The sequence below is a fragment of the Dermacentor variabilis genome, chromosome 7, assembly GCF_050947875.1.
Source record: "Dermacentor variabilis isolate Ectoservices chromosome 7, ASM5094787v1, whole genome shotgun sequence".
In the NCBI taxonomy this organism is placed as follows: Eukaryota; Metazoa; Arthropoda; class Arachnida; order Ixodida; family Ixodidae; genus Dermacentor; species Dermacentor variabilis.
In genome coordinates this window covers 153,245,317-153,269,413 of record NC_134574.1, presented here as the reverse complement: position 1 = coordinate 153,269,413, position 24,097 = coordinate 153,245,317, and the positions used below count along the sequence as shown (strand labels likewise).

Here is a 24,097-nt window from a genome sequence, read left to right as displayed (position 1 = left end):
CACATTGGCACGTCGTTTACGATAAGATGAAGGCACCTGCCAGCTAGGCATGTGCACACATTATCAACAGTCTGATTTCCTGAAAGAGCCGACAGTGCAGTACTCTAAAAAAGCAGGTGTGGTTGCCATCACTAAAATTCTAACCTGCACGGCTTGAGCGCAAATCTTGATATTGCACACGTTTGAAAGTCTTCACTTTGGCTGTGGATTAAATCGAAATCGCTTCGTGACCCTTTGAGGGTCAAAGATGTAAAAATATATGGCGCCGCAAACAAGTCCCAAATTGTCGATGCCTTATATTTACGACGTTGTCTGTACGTTTGAAAAACGTGCCATTTTTTTCAACTCTGTTGCCCAGCAAGTCCTGCCACCCTGTGTGGATACGAGTCAGAAAAATTGGTCTGTTACTGCCGCTGCATCTGAGTGAAGAAAGCAGGACGATGCTTGGTGTAATAATGTCTTGTAATTCTGGGTTTGCATTAACCATAATTATTTCCCCTGCTTTGCATCAGCTTGGTGTGGTACCATTTAGGCTGTGTAATCAGGTGGCATCTTTCCTTACTCAGTATTCTTTTTTTCTTTTTGCATGTGTACTTGTGTAGATGGAAGAGAGTCCAACAAAGAAAGAACTACAGACACAGGTAAGGGAGCACCCACAAGCAAAGTTTTCATTGAAAAAGTGGCTGTAGCAAGCAAAAGATGCAGTAGAAATTAGGTGAAAGATACAGATACAGCAGTAGCAGACAAAGACACTGTTCAAGTTTAGTGCTTTAAAAAAAAAAATTTCCATATTAGTTTCTAGCTTTACACATAAAACTCATAACATTGCATTAAGTTGTGCAACTTCTTAATACACCTTAATGCACCTTTGTGTTGGCCACTTGGTGAATTACAACTGGAGTTACCGTAATCTTACCTCATAATTCATTTTGTGCTCTTAATTTTATTTCTGACTTTCATGGCTTGATTTTGCGTTACTCAGATATAATCTACTGTTATCCACTCACATCTTATCATATCAGACCTGGTAGGTTAATGTCATTCTTTTTCAGTGTGCAATGACCAACGAGCGACTCGAACAACTTGAACAAGAGAATGCAACAAAAGAACAGCAACAAGAAGCCGATCGTCATCGAATAGCAGGCTTGGAATCAGAAAAAATAGAATTACAGCGTCAGCTTGAAATCAGCAAGGTGAATTTCTTGTCCTTTCGATGTGGCCTTCCGATGACATGTGTAGTGGTGTCAGTAAAGATCTGACTCGGTTTATTTTTTGTCAGTTTAGCTATGTTCAAGGCTTCTAAAGGGCATCCATGCTTGTTTGAATGCACTTGTTAACTCTGGATTACTCGAAGCAAGCGTTTAATGTCCTGTGAAAGTTGAGTTTATGTAAGCCAACTGTGATGGGCCATAAACAGCTTCACCGAGCAAAATCATCTATTTTATGCCTGCAGCATATCAACTTCGCTGGCACCACAGTTCCTAAGTGCACAATTAGTTAGGCACTGTCGCTGCAAGTTCAGCCAACAGCTGTTCACGTAACATTGCACATGAACTAGATAGCTAGCATGAAAAAGAAAAAATCGTCGTCCACCTGACAGTAGCACGGAAGGTACTACAAGGAATTGAAGAAAAATTTGTTCTGGTTGATAAGTCTAACCTGGGACCAATGCCTTTCAGGGCCATCACCCTACTTGGTCACTCTTTTCAGGGCTGTCGCTTTGCAGCTTTTTGCTACTGTCAGGTGGATGTATTTTTTCTCTTTCATCAAACCTCTGCCCTATGCATTTCCACAGAACTGATTTGCCATGTTCAATGTCTCTGCACTTCAAGTTGTCGGTTAAATTTGGCCTCACTCTGCAATCTGCTAGACTCCTAGTTAGCTTGGATGGTAGAGCGACCGCCCTGGTAAGGCATTGGTCTCGGGTTTGAATCCTGGACCAGGTCGAATTTTTCTTCAACTGCAAAGCTTTCAGAAAAACATATGAAGCTTTGAAATATGAAGCTTATTGTACCTTTGCATTGCTCTTGGTTGGAGGACAGTTTATGTTGTTTTCATTTCATAACTCTTTTGGATTTCCACAGATCCGATTTGCCAAGCTAGCTAGCACATGAGGCTGCATGATTTAAATCAGCGATCCGAATGCTAATTTGTTTAGCATGAGAAAAAGAAGCTTTGTTACTGGAAGGCAGAGATTTGTGCCGGCATACATGTGACCCCTGACCTGCTACTCTTTACAGGGAGGAGGAGGGGATCAAAATATTATAGAGAAGAGTAAAAAGCAAAAAAACATTCAAGATCAAACATGCGAGTAACGCTTTCGCCTTCTGCTTTCTGAAGATGTAATTGAGGAAACAAAGCCAGCACCCGAACTGCCCATTATATAATCATTACACGAAAAAAAGCTTGTGCCCGCTGAGATAGTTTATCTGGCTGCGGCATTCTGCTACTAAGTATGAGGTTTCCAAATCGATTCCCAAACACTGTGGCAGCATGCCAGTCAGCTTGAAGAGAGCACTCATGTACAGTGCTTTGGGTGCACGTTGGCTTTAGGTGGTCAAAATTAAATCATCCCCCCTTTCCGCCCTTTCCAGTATGCCTCTCATAGGCCATATGCATTGCTTTGGGACGTTAAATTCCAACAGTCAATCAATTGACACAGTTTCTGCGTGTGTTCTGCACACATCCAACAAGGCTTGCTAAAAATGCGAAGCACTGCCCAATTGCTGCTTTTGCTCCTCTTTCAACTACTACAGTGGCGTAAGTAACGTCTCGGTTATCAGCACAGTTATGACAGTACAAGCAATGCCTCTTTCACAGTGTGCGCACTGCTGGTGCTTTCCAATTGTCTGCTTCAGCTATTACGTGTGCACTCGAACCGGGACGGCGCCACACTCTTGTCGCATGTTTCTTACGATGTATTGCTGTGAAAGCATAATACCAGACGAAAGGAAATGCTGGCCGCCACACTATTAGGCATTGTATGGTTGATTTGCAGCTGAAGGCTTCATTTGGAGGCCTCTTCCCTGGACTGACGACACAGTCTTGATGCCACATTTTTGGCATAATGTAGCTAGTGCTACATAAATTGCCATGTTGAACAATCTTGGGAAAACATGGGAAAGGAATGCCACATATGAAACTCTTGCTAGGCTTTAATGTCTTTCATGTAAATCAATATGCAGGGAATAGGGGCAGCACAAAAATATGAGGATGGAGAAGGCAAAGTAATCACTTGTATCCATCTTGACTCCATTGTTTTTTGCACCATTCCTAGTAGTCATAATACTGGTGTCACACGGCACACTTTTGATCAGGATCAAATATTTTTATCACTATTGGCTCCTTTCCGCAGAAGCTGTGGAAAGGAGGTAATTGTGGCCCAGAAATGTTATTTGGATCGGGCTCGGTTGTGATCGTAAGTAACCATTTGAGACAGGTGTAAAACAAACCAATTAGCCCAATGTTGCGCCCTTTTGCAATATGCGAGGTCTGGTATTTACTGCTTGTTTCAGAGTGAGTGCGCAAAAATGGAAGAACTGGAAAAGGCTGCCCTGGCATCAAATTTGGAAGCGCAAAGACTGCAGAAGGCCCTCGATGCATCACAGAACAGGCTGTCCTCGTGTAGGACCGAGCTTCAGGTAAGGCAGCAACAGCCTTTACAGCAATGAGATTTGCAGAACTTGCATAGTAATTATGCACTTTCTTAGTATAGAAATGTGAAGTCATTGTCAGCGAACCTTACATGACTTGTGAGGGTTTTTTCAGTCCTGTTCGTAACGCGGTGCTCATGCTTCAGGCGGCAGAAGCAGAGAACGCGAAGCTGCAGTCAACGTTGGAGTCGCTCAAGAGCCAGTTACAGCGGATGCACAGCATTGAGTTGGAAGGCGCAGACCTGGAAACATGGCTTCACCGGGTTGAACAGGAGCGCCGGTCCTTGGATCGCGAAGCAAGTCGGCTTCGGTCATCACTTCAGGTTCGTGAGCATCCTTAACTTCGTACCACAGGGCCAACTTGGAAGTTTTGTACAAGCTGCATTTCCCGATAAGTACCATAAGTAGGTGCTCAAACGGTGCTCGCAAGCGTCTGTGCTAAATTAAAACTGCCATGGTCCAAGGTGCACCATCAACAAGCTAGTTTAGTGATATAATTCAACGCTTTCTGAACTGATGTGAAAACTGCTGTAACATCAAGAGCCACAGCCATGCGAGAAGTGATCACCTGCACAGATTACTTTATCAATTTGGCAGGCCAAGGATCAATCGCTGGATGAGCTGTCCTCGCGCGTGTCCACCCTGGAGCGTGAGAACGAGCAGCTACGTAGGGAGGCCCAGAAGGCAGCAGCCGCAGCTGCGCACACCCAAGACCTGGAGCAGCGCTGCCAAGAGCTGTCCCAGAAGGCCTCGCTGGAAGCAAAGGCTGTCAGCGATCTACGACAGGTGCGCATTTATGCAGGATTGGGCGCTGCTAACTGGGGGTGATCTGTAGTGCTGCTTTCAGTATAGTTTTTAATTTATAGTTCGTACTTGGCCAGGAGAAAGCACTTGGATATGTAAACCAGTATTTATAGTTCGTACTTGGCCAGGAGAAAGCACTTGGATATGTAAACCAGTATTGTGACCCTCAATTTTCACCTTAGTTCACTTGCATTGTAATTTCTGGCTTGTGACTTGTAGGTACACTTGCAATTGTTATCGCATGGCATCCACCAGCAGCAGGATTAACAGAACCGCTGATCACTGTCTACACCCAGTTCAATATCATTGTCCTTTTTATCTTCCATTCATAGTAGGCACACTATAGGAAATACCAAATGAAGCATTTTCTGAAGGACTTTCTGCCTTATGTAAATTTAGCTTTTATCTGATAACCACTCTTGCATTGATATAATACTAAGGCATGTATAATAATTTTAGGTTTTATATATTTAGACCCCACTGCCTACAAAAGGCATCTTTGAAAATTCAGTAGACAACTTTCCTGATATGTTTTTCACTGCTTATCAAAAGACACATAAGATCACATAAGCATTAATACAGTACTATAGAAAGCGTTAGATTGAGGCCAACTATGCTCCTGCCTATTCAGATACATGTAAAATGCAGAATTGCTTTTCTGAGATAACTCCTGGGCCATATTTAATGAAATTTCTTGCACATAAGAGATTCAAGTTAAATTATAGTCAACATAGACAGTGGAAGTTTGATTTAGAGCTCAAAATCTTTTAAAGGAATTACCTTAAATTGCTAAGCTTAAAAAATAAAATAGAAGAACGAAGTTTACACATCGTAATTCTGCACCAAAAATGAATATCTCAGTTCTGTAAACGTCATCTGTTAAAGCATACAAAGTAGAAAAATTGGCTACATAAATTTACAACTTACGTAGATTGGTCACTATTTTCACAGTCGTTTTGCAAACGTCATCCACACAAAGTGGTATATTTCAGAACAGTGTACGATATATCAATTTTATCTGCTTAAAATGCAGTTTACAGAATCTTCATATCGTTTTTTTTTTTCATTGCTGAGTTGCAGTTATAAACTTGATAGACTTGTTTGTAAAAATTTGGCAGTTTTCAACAATTCTTATTAAGAAATTGATGGCTGGAATTGAAAATTTGCTTCCAGAAGTTATTAACTTAATTTTTTCTGTTAATGTAACAAACATCATCAAATTCGATTAACGGTTACCGAGAAAAACAGTTTCTTATTTCCTATGTATTTATATAGGAGAATCCAAGCTAAAGCTTCTTTTTAAGACATTGTGAGAAGCCTTAGGTTGCATATTTCCATTTCCGAGCAAACGAACAAAGCTTATAGTGCTCAAGATGAGTTTAGTGTTTATAATTGAACTCACTAGAAGGCACAGGATGAAGGGGGGAGGATGCAGAGAAGAAAAAAAAAAGACGTTGACTGATAATAGACAAAAGATGAGGCTACTATACTTATCATTAAAATTGGTCTACACATTGCAGGAACTGGTAGAAGAGAAATTGCGCAATGAACAGCTAACTAGCGAGCTGGACCGTATTGCCACAAGTTTGGAGCTGACGACAAGCCTGTGGAAAACACAGAGAGAAAACAGGTAAGCCCAGCAGAGCACATTTTTTTTTTTACCACTTCAAGGGAACCCTGAACAGCAGTCAGCCAAACTTCATTAGGTGACAGTTCTGAGGCAGAAAATAAGGAACATTCTCTTACAGGAACTCTTTAAAAGACTGCAGTAATAGCACGGGTGCAGATATTAGAAGAAGGAGAAAGAAAAAAATTGCTTCTTTTTTTCTGGTGTACCCTTCCCTCAGCACTTGAATGTTACTGTTATACATGCTTAGCCAAACCAGCACCGAGTTGCTCTCTGGCCTGCACTGGCCTCTGTGGAAATGTGTTTGTGCCAGAACATTGCATTGCCATGCTGCTTTCTTTTACTTCAAAGCTTGATTTGGCTAGGGTTCCGCATATTTTTGTTCTCTGTCAACAAAAACACAGTGTGCGCTCTGTTTGTCTGCGCTTCAATCACTTGGATGGCTAGTCTCCTCCAGCTCCCCGAGGTGGCGGTAGTCGTCCATGCTGGAGCACAATAGTAAAACCAGCAGTTGCCGAGCAGCGCAGTTCATTTGTGCTCTCCAGTTGCTATGGGAAGGCCACATATAGCTAGGACTCCCGAAGAGCAACGTTGCCTACGAGGCAAGATGAAGGGATCAGCAACAGGAATGTTAATGGCAGCGACGGGTGGCAAGCACCACCGAAGATCGCGCTGGAGAAGCGGATCGTAAGCGGCGAGCTATGCAATGCGACGAACGTCGTGAAGCACACATTGCAGCAAAAAGACACTGGTACCATGCCGCTAAATTTCAAAGGGACTTTCTGAATAGACACTTTGGTTTCAGTTGTAGGGTGTGTGTGCAAACCCCACCACTCACTACCGGTTGTGCATAGATTTGACTCATGCTAAGAATGTGTCCAAGGTTGTACCCGAGCTGCTCAGTTCGTACCATAGTGACCACAAGGCCATCGTCACCACCATCATGACCAAAAAATAATGACCCACCGATCAAGACAAATAATGACCACCGATCAAGACAATACATGTGTGTGCATACCTTGCGTCATGATGACCACCCATCAAGACAAAAAATGAGTTCGTACCTTTGTTCAAAATTCAGTGTCACCTCTGTGTCGTGCGCTGAACAGCTTTGCTGGCCACCCAACTTCACAGAGTGGAATGGCTCATGATTTTTTTTCTTCTGTTTTTGCTACACGGCAACTGGGTGCCTCTGGCTCCTGTGGAACACATAAATCCTATGACACGACTCCTATGCAGTCATGTGTTCTTTCTCTGCTGGATCCAGCTCCTGCTAAGTTTCTTGTGGTAACTGAGGGCAGAGCACTTCATAATGAAGCGTGTGTTCTGGTGCTGATTTTTGTGTTTCAGCACTGACAATGCTTGTGTTTTGGGCTTGCCATGGTGTGTCACGCTATAATTTCGAGCCTAGGTGATTTAGATCTGTGCCTTACAACCCTCAGTAGGCTTCAGCAGTGGCTAAGTTTTGGTTCAGTTTTCTTAGGCCTTTCTGCAGAACGAAAGGCACCACTAAAACAGTGGACACATGACTGCGCATGCCACGTCATGCAGTCATGTGCCCTCATTGCTCTTCTTATGTCACCGTTTTTTCTGGAAGAGCAGTGCAATAAACCTTTACATACATATTGTAAGCTTGCTTTTTCATAATTTCCAAATGTTGTTGTAGCCATCTTAGCTATGAGCTGTGGCAACTACCTCTGTAGTGTGTGGCATTCGCGATGTTCATGTCTTGATGTGCAAATTTTATTTTGTTCTCAGCCGCGAAACACAGGAGTCTCCGAGGGAACCAACTTTCACACCTCTTTTCTGCCTCGAGAAGACCAAGGCTGTCTTAGAAGAGTACGTGACTCTTACTATTTTGCAGTCTCTATTCCTGTCTGAGTGCCATAGTGTTGTCAACAGAGTTAAATAAAGATAAATGAAATACGAAAAATAAAATTCTAAATAAAAGATAGTCTACAATATGTAACATAGTTAGTCGTGAACTGTTGATGATGATCTGTGATGGTTGACATTGGCAAGTCTGCTAGTGTGCTTTTTTAGAGCAAAGCTGTGAGCCTCTTGGTGGTCGGTGTATTTTGTGTGTGGACAAAAATTATCAGCAGCAATGGCTTATACCCCTCTAAGCTAACAAAGATGTAATGGCTCATACCCCTCGTGATGGCTACAAGCATTCAGCGAAAAGAAGCGAACAGTGCTTACATCCTTTGGAATGATGCATACAACATACAGAAGAGCATGCGTTTCAATAGAGAACAAGCTCAAAACAAGCATCTATCATCATCAGCATGGCTCATACCCCAGTAAGCAAGCAAAAAAATGCAATGGCTTATACCCCCGTAATGCAGAGGCGACAAGCACTCAGCAAAGTGAAGCAAACAGTGCCTACATTCATTGAAATCACCCATACAACACGCAGAACAGCATACGTTTCAATAAAGAACAAGCTTAAGACAAGCATCCGAACCATCAAAGCATTGAATATCCCCCCCCCCCTTCCCCCCATAACTGTAGTGGTGGTTTTGCAACAGCTTCGCTGGACATGCGCTTTCGCAGGGCCGGGATGGCGAGTGAATTTTTTTTTTTATTGTGCAAACCGTTTCGCATGTGCATAAAGAAAAAGCCATGCAAGGTTTCTAGAAGCAAGCAAAATCACTCTTAAAGGCTTTGTGCATGTTGCATCTGTCTTTAACACTGTACGTTACAGTTTGCAACGATTGTTATGCATGACTTGATTGTTTATCAGTGCAATGCCCTCCCGAGGGTGCAATTGTCTAAAATCTCCCAATTTCTATTATGTCCTTTCCAGTAAAGGTGGTGGCTTTGTGGATTAAGCCATGTGCTAGGTTTCTGAATTGGGAAAAACTACAACCTAGGCAACTTCGGAATAGTCTTCCGTCACGAAGGAAGCAAAAAAATGAGAACTGAAGGCGCAGTCTTGCAACTTGCAAGTGATGTGAAACGGCAATGACTTGGCAATATGTTGATTCACATAAATGTAACAAGCTTTGCATAGACCTTGCAGAAGTGATAGCAGTTCCCTCTCACAGTGGAGGGATGTTTGGCTTTGGTGGTGTGCCTACTTTCGTGGCAGTGTCTAGCCATGGTCAACCATAAGAACTTGTTGCTACGGCATTTGTGTTAAGTTAAGGGCAGCATCCATGCCATGGCCTGTTACTATTAAGGGTTTCAGAACTGATTGCTGTAGGCGAATTCCCATGACAGCATGTTACCTGTGAACACACTAGTGATGATTCAGCACAGCATCAGTTGCGAAGAATGCATGCAAGCCTGTATTAACCAATGCTTGCAATTGTTGCAACATGCTATTCATCATGGCTACATGCAGTCAGCACACTGTGCTATGACTCGAAAGAAGTTTTAGAAAAATACTGACGTGCCACTCATTATTTCAGGGTTGAGAATCTGTCCAGCGTGAGCGCAGAAGACAAGCGATCCAAGGCTGACCGAGAGGCTGTCCTGCCCAAAAGTACCGAGCTGATTGAATGCGTTCCCGAGTTGTCCAACAGGTACGAACCACAGCAGTTATGAAGGAGTGACATTATTGCAAGCAGCATCATGTTCCTTAATATTTTATGTCCCTTAGCTAGATCATCACAATACGGTATTGGCTCGCATTCACATTACTGTGCTGAAAAAAAAAAAAGCAATTGCTACAAATTTTTGTGTTAGAGACTACACTGCAAAGTTCTACACATGTTGAGCAAATCTTTATCACAGTATTGAGAACCCTGCGCAGACTCTTGACTTTTGGTGCAAGGAGACCATTTGTTTGTGCAGTGTGGACAGAGACAAGCTCATCTCAAAGAAAGTCTTGGAACTAAAGGAGAGCATTCTCGCTCTTGAAAAGAAGGTGCGTATGCATGCAGGTGTTCTTCATAGGGACCATATCGATAAATGTAGTTTGCTGTACATTATGGCTAGGCAGCAATTGTTAAAGATAGATGCTTTCTTTTTTTACTCCTGTGGCCTAACTCAATACAGTAAACCTTGTATTGAACAGTACTCTTTTTGTAAAACACGGTATTCTTTAAGTACCCTTTGTAAAGCACTATATTATTCAGGTTAGTTCCATGTACAGTTATAACTTGTGCTACTAATAAAAGCTTGGTTTAGTGAATAATACTTCTTTATAAACGCTAACTCGACTAGAAGATAATGTAACAAAGTATTATACATTCAAACTGGAAGACTAGCACATAAAGTGCCACATTAATTATGAAGAACAAATGCTTCAGGTTTTGCGACCTAAATTACTAAACACAATTAGCAAGGAACAGCTTTTCAATATTGCACAATTTCACTGAAAGGACTACAAAGTGCATTACTGGAAAGGACACCATTATTATAAATGTATTTGTGCCTATGCTTGCTTCCACTGTTTCTTGCTCTCTCGCTATTTTTATTTTTGTAGCACTGTCTATATGAAATGTTGGTTGCGTAACTATGTATGTAAATACAGGGTGTTCCATTTTATCATTAACATAATCTTTAAAGAATGCCTGTAACATGTAGCACAATTCTGTTTCTTGAGCTAGATTATTCTCAGAGGCAGCTATTATTTTCAAGAAAAGTGAAAGCGAATATTTGAATAATTAACAAATGTTTGCTAATTAACTTTCAAACAGATTACATATAGCCACATGTTGCAAATTACAAATTGTAGGTGTTGACTTTTAAAGTCACATTAACTTGGAACGAATTCTGAAGATAACACTAGTTTCGTGATATGCATTCCCAATTTGTGTAAAAATGCATTGGCATTCCAGTAACTTTCAAGCTTTACTGTATAAAAAGGCAGTTTGTTAGAAAAGTAAGTGGAACAACCGTGCATATTTACGGCAAGTTTGCACTTATATCAAGACAGGTGCTAGTTTTCTTTAAGTGGATGCGCCTTATTCGTGTATTGCAAAATGTGTGCTGAAGTAATTAGTTCAGAACTTCATTAGTGAAATCTTATTACTTTGTCAATTACACGTATTGATTTCCAGTACAATCAGTGTAGACTTCTTTTAGTATTCCAGCTCAATAAGTAGATTTGTGCTAAATGCCGCAGGCAATTTTTAAAAGCTCTATTAACATTAAAACAAAACACGTGGTATATACACCTATGCACATCTCTATTGCTAAATGCCGCAGGCAATCTTTAAAAGCTCTATTAACATTAAAACAAAACACGTGGTATATACACCTATGCACATCTCTATCTATGTCTGTACATGTGGCTATGCAAGATGCATTTACTCAACAGTGTATCAGCTTGTACATTCTTTCCTTAACCATTGTTATGTCGACGTGTGTGTAGGCCAGGTCCTCTCAAGCTGTTTATTCAGCTTTTTTTACCTGGTCTCTCACAGCATTGTTACAAATAAGGTTAGTTCAATTCAGTAAAGAAATGTGTCACGGTATGGGCACCATTTTTTGTTTTGAAGGTCTCATGTACAGCTAACCCCAAAAGCTTTCAGACCACAAAAGTCCTGAAGAAGCTTAACTTCCTCACCACTTCACCACTCTGCTTAGAATTTAGCTGTGTGATGTGGAAGTGTTATAGGTCGGTAGCCATAGAAAATTTGCATTTCTGGGTCAGATACATGGGATGTGACTGTCACAGTCACATGCTCCGAGAAGCTTTTGCCATCAATAGTTATTTAGAGAATACCAGTTTTCCGGTCCTGGGAGCCTCCTGGCATCTATTGCGTGAGGGTGCACATAGAAACATAAAATAATTTGTCCCCTAACCAATTCAGTGTTGGTATTCTTGGTTTGTTGACAGTTCTAAAAGCTGAACTTTTTTTATTTCTTAATTTTACTTTTAAGCAAACAAGTACCACCTGTTTATAAGTGGCAAAGGTGGCCGGTGTAAATGCTGTGCTTATCAGCTGCTGGCTTTCCCTAAAGGCCTGGAGTCCTCCACAACCAGATAGAAAGGCTTAAAGGTGCATGCTTGCAGAAGTATTCAAAGTTGCATTGAAAAGTGGTCGTATTTGCTTGTAAGGGAGTACTGCTTTCATATTTTCTCATACAGTTGAACCACGATATAACGGAGCTGCACCCAACGTGAAAATACCTTCACTATATCCAATATTCGTTGTAAGCATATATATTCATCGCATGCTGAAATTGGCAATAAACATTTTAGATCTGCTTCATCATATGATATAATTCGTTACATCTATGTTTGCTGCATGAAGGTTCGACTGTGTTTGATCAGAATATTTGCTTGTACCTGGCCTTTATTCTAACTTCCTGACCTCCTGTGCCCTGGCTTAGAATGGCTGTCTTGAGGAAGAAGCGTGGCGCCTGCGAAGCCAGCTGCAAGCATTGCAGGAACACACAGCCTCCCTGCAAGGGCGAGCAACGAGCGGAGAGCAGCGCCACCTGGGGCTGCAGGCTCAGCATGCTCAACTACAGGTGTGTGCGTGTGATCCCGTTGCCCCAGACATGCGGCATGAGTGCCGATGTCCATGAACCTTCTTGCAGATATTAATAGGAGAGTTGCTGCATTCATTCAACAAATAGCTATTGAGGGGTTTTTGAAACTGTACGATGTGTCAGAGAGATGCCGTAGTAGAAGGCTCTATATTAATTTACACCACCAGGTTTTTTTAAAATCTGCCTCTAAATGTGAGCACAGTAGACTTATAAGCACAGCTAATTCGACTGGCTATTTCGTTTTCCGCCCAAGATCTTGGCCTCGCCAATGCATTTATATGGGCCCAAAATTTCGTTATTTCGATCCAAAAATTTGCCTTTTCTGGATAATTCAAACTCAGCTGGTCAGCACGCACACACCCACCTGACCCCTATGGTGACCGCGACAGCGGCCCCTTTAGTGGTAGCGACTGGTGTGTTTTGGTATTTTTTCTGCATCTTGTTTAATTTGAGCCGTCAGATGATTCGATGAATTTCGTAAGTCCCTCCAGGGCTGAATTAACAGAAGTTGACTGTACATGGAAGATTTTGCATCAAGACTGGTCGAAAGTTTAGGTGAATTTCATTTGCAAGAAACACTGAAAGACTGTTAAAGTGACCAGTTTTATGCTTAATGGTCGTGGGAACCACAAAGCCAGAATAAGACTAGTAGTTTTAGTGAGAAACTTGCAACTTACTCCAGTTTCTAGAGTGCTTGCCTGATAGGTGTTCTCAGCTCCACCACAGAGAAGCACTTCAAGGAACAAACCAGTGCAACTCGACTTCGCCTTTACCTTGTTTGAGAATGGGTTTGTGGCTTCCTTCAGGCTGTCACTTGAAGTCTGTCTACTACACGGCATTCCTTAGAACATCTGAAGTGTTGAATATTCAGAATTCTGTTAACAGCAGACAGAATTTTAAGTGCATTAAGTGACAGATAATGCATGCATGTTGCTAGATCTAAACATTTCAAGAGTAACACTTGCGGAAGGAGCTTTTACTTCTATGGTTTGAGGCTTATCGATACAAATATCAAAGAGGTTTCCAGAAAAGTTACTACTTTAGGTGATTTCTTCTATTGAAATTTCTAGGAGCAGTGCAAGTTAAAACATTGAGCCTAATTGTAATTGTGTTGGGAACTTTTGCTGATTTAACTGCCATAGTGGAGTCTCTTGCAGGTACCAGCAACAGCAGCAGTTCTCCCTCCAATATTTATTGTATGATGCTAAATTGTGCGAGTGCTCTTGCATTTCCAACAACTTGTGTGATGGCTGAAGTATTTTGTTTCTGTAGAAGAGCTCAGTGAAAAATACATATGACACTAGTTTCAACTGTTTGTTTGCAGCAAAGACGCATCGGCATGCCACTACTGGGAAGCACATTAGATATGTTTGACTAATTGAGCAGAACTGCTCAACCGTCTTGGCTGTTAAACCTTGCAACTGGGGAAGTGTCACTTATGTTTCATGCCCCAGAAGCATAGTACATGTTCAATTGCGATCAAGCTAATATGGTTGAGAAATTTGATCCCAATCGAGCTCGTACCCAGCCCAATCGGGATCGAATTTCTCAATCACGATCGGAAGTGCTTTGTAAAATCAGGGTATGACAAGCCAGTCACAAATTAATGACAGGTCCTCTATGCTCTAGCAGTGCTCAGAGCAGCATCGTTTCAGAGTCTGTTGGTGTCAAAACCGAACAAATGTTGGCATGGGACTGTGCTGTTTGTGCAGGTGGAGGCAGCCTACCTAGGATCACAGCACACAGCTCTGCAGCAAAAAGTGTCAGAGCTCCAGGAGCAGCTGCTGAAGGCAGAGACTCAGCGAGATCAGGCAGGATGCTGCTATTAATTTTTTGTTCTCTCATTGTGTCTTGCTCAGGTTGTGCTAAAATGTACGTCAGTGTAGGCATATTACTTCATGAAAACGCATAGGAAACTAACCATATTGCACACGCCATCTACAGAAGTGCAATTGCTCCCACTTTCCACAGTGTGTAAAACTTGTATGTTTATAGAAAGGCGCACAATCGCTTGACTAGTATAATGTGCAGCCATCAATTTGTAGCTTCTAATTCACATGTCTTAATGTAATGTTAGGCCAGCGCAGTTATTTATTCCGTACTTTGTACCTTTTATGTTGTTAAAATAAGTTGCCTTGTGCCACCAGAGTGCCACTGTGACTGCCTATGCATTCACAGATGTCCAGGAGGTAGTAATGAGCCTCCACATTGTGAAGATGAGAGAGCGGGAAGGGTTTCAATATGGGAAAACAGTGAAAGATAGACTGTGCTAAGTTATAAGCAGAACTGTGCAAATGCCTTTGCCGACCCCCTCCCCATTTGAATAGAAAAAAAACAGAAAGCATTGCTCTGAAGTGCTATGGAGCACATAGTTTTCGAAAGCCCTACTAAGAAACTAGGAACAAAACAGCACATGGTTATGTTAATAATCCTTTGTCCACAAACATTCAATGAACTGCATGCAATATTTCTCGTTTTGGCTGAGTAGGTAAAAGAGATGGAACAAAACAGCAAAATCACGGTTAGGCATGTCTCGTTTACCTACTCAGCCAAAACGAGAAATTGTGCATGCAATTCATTGAATGTTTGTGGGCAAAGGGTTATTAACAATGTTATGGTGCAGGGGCATCATGTTTGAAAAGTGTCAGGATCAGGAATCTGACCTGTAATGCTACATTGATTGGTTCTTACTATGCTGTGATATGAATTGGAATGATATGTAGCCTGGTTCAGATCAAAACTGGAGGAAGTCTGCCAAAGCCAAATGTTCGGTTGCTCACCACAGCACCCCGAGAGTGTCAATGGGAACACATCAGCACTGTTCCTTTAGTAAACAAACTTTGCGGATGCACAAGGCACGCACACAGAAAAAATTCTGTCAGAAGGGCTGCAGTATATGCCGTGCCAACAACTGAAATTGTAGCAGCCATGTGACATGTCAGTGAGCTTCCAAGTATTCACAGCTGGTGTGTGGTGCTGTGAATGAACAATGCGAATGCGTTCCGAGCGTCTGATTCTGACCGCCTGAATGTAGAGCATGCCACGAGAGTGTTCTAGAATGTTCAAAAGTGAAAAGTCGAGCGTACTATAAGAGACGTAGGCTAGAGTTATTTCTGTAACTAACTTAAGTGAGAAATGTTGTGAGCATTACTGCAGTCTGTTCAATAGGATGAGTGGCACCCACAGAGTGTGCAGTATTTAGGAAAGGAAGGACGTGGTTTTTGTGGCCATGACGAGGGTCTGAGAGCAGCCTTGTATGTCATTTTTGTTGTGAAAAGACTTCGAACATTGCCCAGAAATTGTTTAGCCCTCGAGAAAGGCAAGGAGCAAAGTGTGGTATAGTGATGTGCTATGTGATCGTTTGCATCCAGCTCTCTGTAGAGAAGACGGAACTTGGCCAGAGCAAGGATGCCCTGATGCGTGACCACCAGGTGCTGGAAAAGCTGCATGAGCAACTGTCTGCCGACTACCAGGCCCTGGCGTCAAACCTCAGCTGCGTCAAGGCCTCGTGCAAGTTGCTCAAGCAGGAAAATGCAAGCCTCAAGGTGGGTGATGCTTGCCATATTACTTGCTGTTCATTCTCCCAGCTCATTGCTAGATGCTTCGGAGGGGGAAAAAATAACCAAATGGAAGTCATTTGAAATCCTGCAGAAGCTTTTTTGCAACCCAAGAGGTGCTACTAAATATCCAACACAACACAGGAAGCCATTGTAGCGTAACTAAGACAGACGCAAAGAACAGAACACAGGACTGCAGGAGTGTTACTCTCACAATTGATGAGTGTAGCACACCTGCTCTCCTTTCTTTTGCTCTTTGTGTCTGTTATTTGAGCTACAATGGCTTGCTCAAGTATCAACCAACTTGCCCAACAACAAATTATTTTGAAAAGTGAATGGAGTCCATTAAAGTCAACGTGCCGTCCATTTACTAAGCAACCAAAGTGAAGCCTGCTTCCTGGTGGAGGCAGGGTACAAATCCAAGGCACAGTGTCTGGATGCAAGCCTCGGCTGCTGCTGACCACTGAGCTATAAGTCAAACAGAACACACCAGGTGCTTGATGCTTGACATGGATCCTACGTGACATGGAGCCTACACGACGTGGAGCCTACACGACATGGCGCCTGCATGACATGACCCGAGAGAGCTGTACCGCGTACACATCTGTCTCTGGGCATTCATGAGCGGCTTTGTTACGAAAGGGCAGTATTGATAACATCTTCGGGGTTTTGGTATGGAAGTTGCAAAGCCAAAGTAACCAGAAAACGAAATTGAACATGCAGAAGAATGTATTTACTGTGTCTGAAATGTCAAGAGCTATAGATTATTGATGGACTTAACAACACAAATGCCATGAGAGGCACCGCAGTAGAAGGTCCTACGTTAGTTTTGACCACCTAGGGTTCTTTAAAGTTCATCCAATGAATAGCGTACTAGCGTTTTAGCATGCTGTTCTCATCATAATGCTGCCTTCCTGGCCAGGAATTGAATCCTCGGTTATGACTGGCAAAGCCTTTTACATCTGCTTGACATGTGGTGGCTCATTATTCCAATATTCCTTCCTTCATTTCAGCCTCATCTTGTGGCATCTGACATTACTTAAATGGGTGCTTTTTGTCAATGGTGATGATACAGTGGTCTCACACAAAGTAGTATCAAATTATCTAAAAAAACCTGTGGAAACAAGATGATTAAACCATTGGTTCATCGTGCCGTATGCATATGCCTTCACGCTAAAGCAATGTTTTTTTCGCTTAAGCTTAAGCTTTGCTTTTAAAAGGATAAAAGCAGGTGTCCATGGTGATGGACAAGGGATCTGAGGATGCTATAACACAAGTGTTGGTATTAATTTCCTAGGAGCAACTCGAGGATGCGACCCTTTCAAGTGAAGTGCTCCGGCTGGCCCAAGATGAACCAGTGGCAAAAAACCTGCGCTCTGAAAACTCCAAACTAAAGGTGAGTGCACCCTTTGTAGGATGCTGCAGAGTGTTTAGATGCAGCTGTAAGGGGGCTGGCTCTGTTCTCATGCCCAGCTACTTGTGATGCTGTTTGACTTTCACGACGGTGGGACTGTTTCAGGCTGGGCAAGACACACGAGCTTGAGATTTCACTCGTACAGATTCATATGAAAATTGCTAGACGGAAGTGTGACATGTAGGAGCTGCCAGTACTGCATATTCAACACGAGTGTATGTGTGTATATGTGGGGGGGGGGGGGTAGAGTGGGGAGGAGGAAGTGCACAGCTCATGACCTTTTGCTTTTGACATAGAGTCAAACTTGAATATTTTATTAACGAACACAGGTATAAGGAATCATTCAATATAACAAAGTGAATATAAAACGTTTCTTACTAATATTAGCGTGCAACAAATATGCAATTATAACAAATATTAGGTATAGCGAAGGTACTTTCATGTCGGATGCAGTTTCGTTATAACAAGGATCGACTGTACTTATGTTTCCTGAAACAAATTTCTCACTGCAATCTCAGTAAATGCCACTAATTAAGCTACTCTCTCACTTCACTTTTATGACCATTTCAGACACTAAATAGATTATTATTAAAACCAGTTTATGCATGATGCAACATGTCCAAATAATACATTTAACGTAAGGTGAAACACGCCCTTCAAACCTTGCCTAAATTTAGCAACACATGCATGCCAAGTGTCTTTATTGTACCACAGCAGTTTGCCCCAACCTGTGTTCGTGTCTTTGCTGAGAATCTTGGCTTGTAAGATTTTTCTCAGTAGTTTCGTGCCATTTATCAGGCTGAGCCTACGCATTGAGAACTCCTCACTGACTAACTTTGACTATAAATGTTGGATATTTTATTACTGCTGTGCAATACTGTGATTGAAAACAGATGAAAAATCTGAAATGATTGGGAAAGGATAAAAAAGTACTGGCTTGAATGAAGCTCTGGGCCTCGCCCAATGACATTGCCGTTCTCTGCATGATTTCTGTGGTGGTTGAGCATTTACGGTACCAGAGTGGCCTCCACTTAGGTGAACCTCGATTGTTTAACTGTCTTAAATTATGTGGCCTTGAAACCGTACTGTGGTTTATGAGGGAGGCCGCAGTGAAGCGCTGCAAATTAATTTTTGACCGCCTGGGGCTCTTTAATGTGCACCTAAATCTAAGTACATATACGAGTGTTTTGCATATCGCCCTCGTCAAAATGCGGTTGCTGCTGCCAAGAATCGAGCCCGTGACTGCACGCTAAGCAGCAGAATGCCACAGCCACTGTCTGTCTTGCTGCATGTGAACCTCCAGGAGGAGCTGAATACTGCCCGACAAGCTGAGGAGAAATTGCGTGCTGAGTTTGATGTGCTGAAGACTCAGCACCGGGCGCTGAAGGAGTCGCACAGCAACCTGCGCTCGGACCACAGCCGCCTTCGAGGGGACCTCGAGGAGAGCCGCAGCGACCTTGTAGCAGCGCGGGTGGACCTCTCACGACTGGTTGCCAGTTACGAGGCAAGTGCACGGGTGTTGCAATTGGAACACGGTCTTGCGAAACATTAGTAACACTGCTGCTTTGTACTGTTCAACTAGGGTATGAGCATGATGTTATGCTACAGTAAAACCTCGTTAATTTGGATTTAACTTAATTGTATAACTTCAAATTGTAAACTTCAATTCAAATTGCAGAGAAATTTGCATGGAAAGAACAATTTTGCGGAGTTCTTGTATATGGTGCAGTGCATGCAGAATGCAGAGAGAAACGACACAGATGTCCTCCAAAACATTAAGTGTAGCATCGGCCTCTTTAGCAGTATAGTGCAGCAACTCATCACATGCGTTCACAATGGGTACATTTTCACGATCAGAGTCGGTGTATTCATGGCTGAGTACATCATCAAGTATTTCGTTGTCGTCGAAGTGACCGGCAACGTCACTGTCGATTTGGATGTATTTGCCCAGCGGGACCTCCGGACGCAGGAGTCTGTCGAAGTGACTGTTTTACTCGCTGTTTTTGTAAGCATCCAAATCCATGGCTTGCAAGGCGTTAGCATCATAGATGACACCGTTGTGTTAGGAAGCAGTTCGTAATTACCATAAGCAATGTGCTGCTCCACACATGTGCCACCATGTGCACTGCACAGAGGAGAGTCGCGACATATTCTTTCCCTGCATCCGCACAGAACAACACGCGCTCTAGCACTTGTGTTCTGTATCGACTTTTCACGTGCTGAATGATCCCCTGACCCAGAGGCTGCACGGAATCTGTTGTGTTCAGAGGCAAGAAACGTGTCTTTATGTTTATGAGCTCTGACACGTTGTTGTGTGCACTGCAATTATCTAAAACAATTAGTGCTTTGTGCACTTTTGCAGAAAGGTGGCGGTCCAGTTTGCGCAGCCAGGCTTGAAATATCCCCGAAGTAATCTACGCCTTTCGGTTGGCGTGACAGTTTACGGGAAGTTTCTTGGTGCTCTTGAAACACCTTGGTTTTCTGGCTTTGCTGATCACCAACAGTGGTAGCTGATCTATGCCAGTCACATCGGCAGCCAGCAAAACAGCTATCTTGTCTTTGCTATGTTTACCACTAACGCACGGGTCCCTCTTAAATGTGATGGTTATATCTGGCAAGGCTTTGTCGAAGAAGGCTGTCTCATCTGTGCTAAAAATGTTGCAGGTATCATAATCGGCTAGGGGCACGCGTAATCCAGCCTTCCAATCTTGGACAACACCTTCAATGACAGCACCCTTCTCACCACACTTGCTCGGAAAGACCAGACCGTGTCTTTTCTTCAATTGGCCGATACAGCTTTCCGTATATTTGTCATTGACCCTGAAAGGTAGTAGTAGTGAACTGAAGTAGTAGTGCTAAATAGTAATTCTGTACTCATTCTAGTACACGTGACTTGCACTATTGCACTGCCATTGAAGTGGGATTGCTGAATAGTACTGCAGTACAGCTTGACACATGATGATGATGATGATGATGATGACAGCTTGACACATAATGCGGGATTTCACTAAATGTGATGTTAACGTAACCAGACTGGGCGCCATCTACAGGTGCTTGCACAGGCCCAAGGAGAGCTGCAAGATGAGAGGAGGAGGCTCCTGTCTGGAATCTCGTCCCTCTTGAGTCGCTGCAGAAATGTGCTGCCTGAATCGTCACTGCCCGGAATACAAGAGGACAGGGTCCTTCTGCGCGAGCTTGAGTCGCTTAGAGATGACCTTGAAGGCCGCCTGCGAGATTATGCACGGAAGTTGGATGGGTGAGCATTGACTTTCCTGAATTTGCTCTCTGCAGCCCACGTTGTTTTACATGTCAGCTTGCCAATGATGCTGTGTTTAGCCAGTGCTATAAAGTAGGGTTGTGTGAACACAGAATAGTAGATTTCGAATCGAAAAGCCAATCGAACCAAGCGAGATAATAAAGCCGAATATCGAATTTCTAATGTCAGAAAATTTAACACAAAGCTTTATGCTTACAAATGTTGTGCAAAAAAAAAAAACACGGTGCTGCACATTGTCAAGTGGATACTCACATTGCGTAACAAGAATGTTGCTAGCTGTCGGTAACTTGCGTACCTAGGAATCAAGATGTACAGTATGCCAGCACTGATAACAGCTCAGTTTGTATATGAAGGTCTGAGAAATATTTTTTTATTGATAGAATGTCTGTTAAATACTACGAGCTGAAGAAATACAGAGGTTATGTTGTCCTGGATACCAATGAGGTTTTCAGCTTAGTAGTGGGCCGTACTGTGCTTAATGGCAGTCTTGTATTACTTAGAAAGTTTTGCTTTTCATTTTTATTCCAGGAAACAAAATCGTTTTTCCATCTGTATGGCATGTTTTTTCTGTGGGTTATCGTCGGCTTATCTAAACCAGTTTGCGTGACAGACAAAAACGGAGACTGCACATCATGCTCCGCGCTGTCGTCGGCGACGCATGTGTTGACTGTGGTCAGCACCGACAGTAACGCGCCTGCCGTAGTTTAGGTTCTCAAATTGGGAGGCCCATGGAAAGTTCACGTGACGTGACCCCCCTTTCTTTTACCCACATCCATCTGCCGTCTGTGTAAATGCGTCTGCAAATAGGGGTCAGCGCACTACTCGCATGACATTTTCGAGCTTGTCATGTAAATCCAAAGCTAGTCATGTGACTGGTCGCTCGAAGCTGTGAAAAGAGACCGATGTGCACCAACGAACAACGTTCATAACAAGGGGCCTCCTTACGGCTTTCCGAGTTTCGTGCAACCGCCGTGAATACATCTGCGTTGATTAGGTCTGAAACCGTAGCTTTAGTCGCTGACACCAGACCATGCAGCTCCGATTAGGCCTAATGGGCTGAACAGTGTGGCAGCCATGACGAAAATTCGTCGCCAACCGACGCGATAGTGGGCTGCAAGCCGTTGCAGAAAGCTTGTTACTAATATGTTCCTACCGTGATCGTTCGTTGATCGTTAATTTGTTCTCATGAACGATCAGTGATCATTCATGAGATCATGCATAGCGGTGTTTGGCATTCGGGTCCGTGGGTGACCAGCTGGTAAATACTGTGAGCATGCTCTCATGCAAAGTTCATCTGTGTACTTTAGCATGCTGGGTAGAAAGCTCCGAATTGCGTGAATATGTGTTTTTGAACACCTGAACATGTGTATCCGATACAATCTGTCTGCCTTCCGGTGGCTAAATGTCCCAATCTTTGCACATGTTTTCGGACTTCTCATACGTGCTGCTTTTGTTCTTGCCTCTGTCCACGCCGCGCTATGTATTAGTTTCAATTGGTTTTGTTGACCAAAACGAACCTTGTGCCGATAGAGATAGCGTACCGTGGAGATGCTGTGCTTGTCAAGGCACAAACTACAGCCAGCTCTTTCACTGAATATTTGAAAAACCATATGTTCGAACGATAGAATACAGTAGTAGATATTCGATTTGCAAGTTGAATTATTGGAATGTCCACTATTTGATTCGAAACCGAATATTCAATTATATGGGCACACCTACTATAAAGCTTTGGTGCATGTCAAGATTTCAGAATTGCTCCTTTGGTATTGTGCGCTGTTTTCTTTGAGCAGCGCATTGCCCTTGTATACTGTGCCATGTTGCATGCAGTGAGGCAGTGTTGTGGATGTTAAAAAGCTTCACGCCATACGAGTGCTGTGTAAAACCGTTAGAGTAGAAAAACTTTCATGAAAGGAAAAGTTGGCATCTACCTGAAAGCAGCAGAAAGTTAGAAAGGAAACTCAAGTTCTTGCGGGGTGAGTTTCCTTCTTAACTTTGTAGTTTCCGTGGGATGAAAATTTGCTGGACCTCAATGAGTTTCTTTTAAAGACAAAGCTTTCTTTCTGAGCAACCTGCACAAGTTTCCTTTCTAGCTTTCTGCTGCTTTCAAGTGGATGCCGGAAGTTTTAAGAGATTAAATGGTTGATGTTCATTTTGCTCATGGGGTGTTATTTAGTTGTAGCTCAAGTGCCTTTGGCAGTCGCTTTCTGTGTGCCATGAATTATCCAACATCTTTTAACTTGTGCAGTAGTTTAATATATTTTTTTCCTTTCTTTTCAGGAACTTATCTCTATCAAAAGAATCTCTCTCAAAGTCAAGATCTGGGTATTTGAGCTGTAATGTGTCTCAAGTGAGTGTATGTACCTTTTTTTTTTTTGACATGAACAAAAAAAGTAAATTAAAGTGACTAAGTTACTTAGTATTTGTGCCTGAATTTCGTGTGAAGTTTCATTCCCATTCGTAGCCTACTGCAGCAATGTTTGTAAGGCGGTCTGCAATTTAAAATCCAGTCTCGGTCGTGCAGTTATGAAGTTTAATGCAACTCTCCTCAATAGAAACGATTGATATGTAAACAGTGGTTCACTGTGTCCTTAATTCTACACTTTTGTACTAATGCAAGATGTGGTATAAATATTAAATTAAACATCCACAATGTTTTGCATGATTCTGCAGCATTTTTGACTTGGAAATGTGTAAGTGGTCAGTGGTTCAATTTGTAACACATCTGAGCTGACAGTAATGTGGTGCCAGTAGTGCTGACCTTACCCTTGGCATGACTGCCTGTTGATTTTGCTGCACCTTGGAGTGGTAGGCAAATCAGTAATTGGTGGTAACCCGAGAATTCAGAAGCGAATTTGCCACTGTTGTACTTTATAAACTTACAGTTAGGCAATTTATAAAAACTCACCAGCCAATTAAATTAGGTCATCTCCTCGATATCACAGGAAAAACAAACTTTAAGATGGCATGGTGCCCTTCTAAATAGGTTTGTCTATGACACTGAAAGACACAGAGATGCAAAATGTTTTGTAAGACTTCTTGTGTTCGTGTATACACGATTACGTAGTAGCCTAACCAAAGATTTAAATTACTCTATAATATTTATCATCTCAAAGTTGGCATTCAAATAGAGAAATACCTTAATGCACCTATATATGTCGAAGACAGGATTATGTATCAAAAATAAGAGAATTTCCTTCTAGTGTTGATGTATTCCTTAATTTTTTTGTACTTACCATCAGCGAGTGAAATAGCCTTCTCTCCCAAGTTATTTCATGTTCATCAAATGATGCTTTTTATCACGTGCTATATGTT

The 24,097-nt window shown here is 42.4% G+C and overlaps 1 protein-coding gene across 4 annotated transcripts in view; it reads left to right on the top strand.

The window, feature by feature from the left end:
• The window catches only part of LOC142588174 (uncharacterized), a 57,320-nt gene that overhangs the window by 20,876 nt on the left and 12,347 nt on the right, over positions 1 to 24,097 (top strand). For 2 of the 4 annotated variants that reach the window (XM_075699686.1, XM_075699685.1), the window contains exons 13-28: positions 603 to 641; positions 1,053 to 1,193; positions 3,516 to 3,641; positions 3,800 to 3,976; positions 4,251 to 4,439; positions 5,978 to 6,087; positions 7,843 to 7,923; positions 9,501 to 9,614; positions 9,886 to 9,958; positions 12,376 to 12,516; positions 14,250 to 14,348; positions 15,909 to 16,082; positions 17,392 to 17,490; positions 18,812 to 19,012; positions 20,559 to 20,764; positions 23,063 to 23,132. In XM_075699686.1, coding sequence (XP_075555801.1) covers positions 603 to 641; positions 1,053 to 1,193; positions 3,516 to 3,641; positions 3,800 to 3,976; positions 4,251 to 4,439; positions 5,978 to 6,087; positions 7,843 to 7,923; positions 9,501 to 9,614; positions 9,886 to 9,958; positions 12,376 to 12,516; positions 14,250 to 14,348; positions 15,909 to 16,082; positions 17,392 to 17,490; positions 18,812 to 19,012; positions 20,559 to 20,764; positions 23,063 to 23,132 — 2,040 coding nt within the window. Of the gene's footprint in view, positions 1 to 602; positions 642 to 1,052; positions 1,194 to 3,515; positions 3,642 to 3,799; positions 3,977 to 4,250; positions 4,440 to 5,977; positions 6,088 to 7,842; positions 7,924 to 9,500; positions 9,615 to 9,885; positions 9,959 to 12,375; positions 12,517 to 14,249; positions 14,349 to 15,908; positions 16,083 to 17,391; positions 17,491 to 18,811; positions 19,013 to 20,558; positions 20,765 to 23,062; positions 23,139 to 24,097 lie in introns of all 4 variants that reach the window. The other 2 variants (XM_075699684.1, XM_075699682.1) reach the window with 1 other exon arrangement.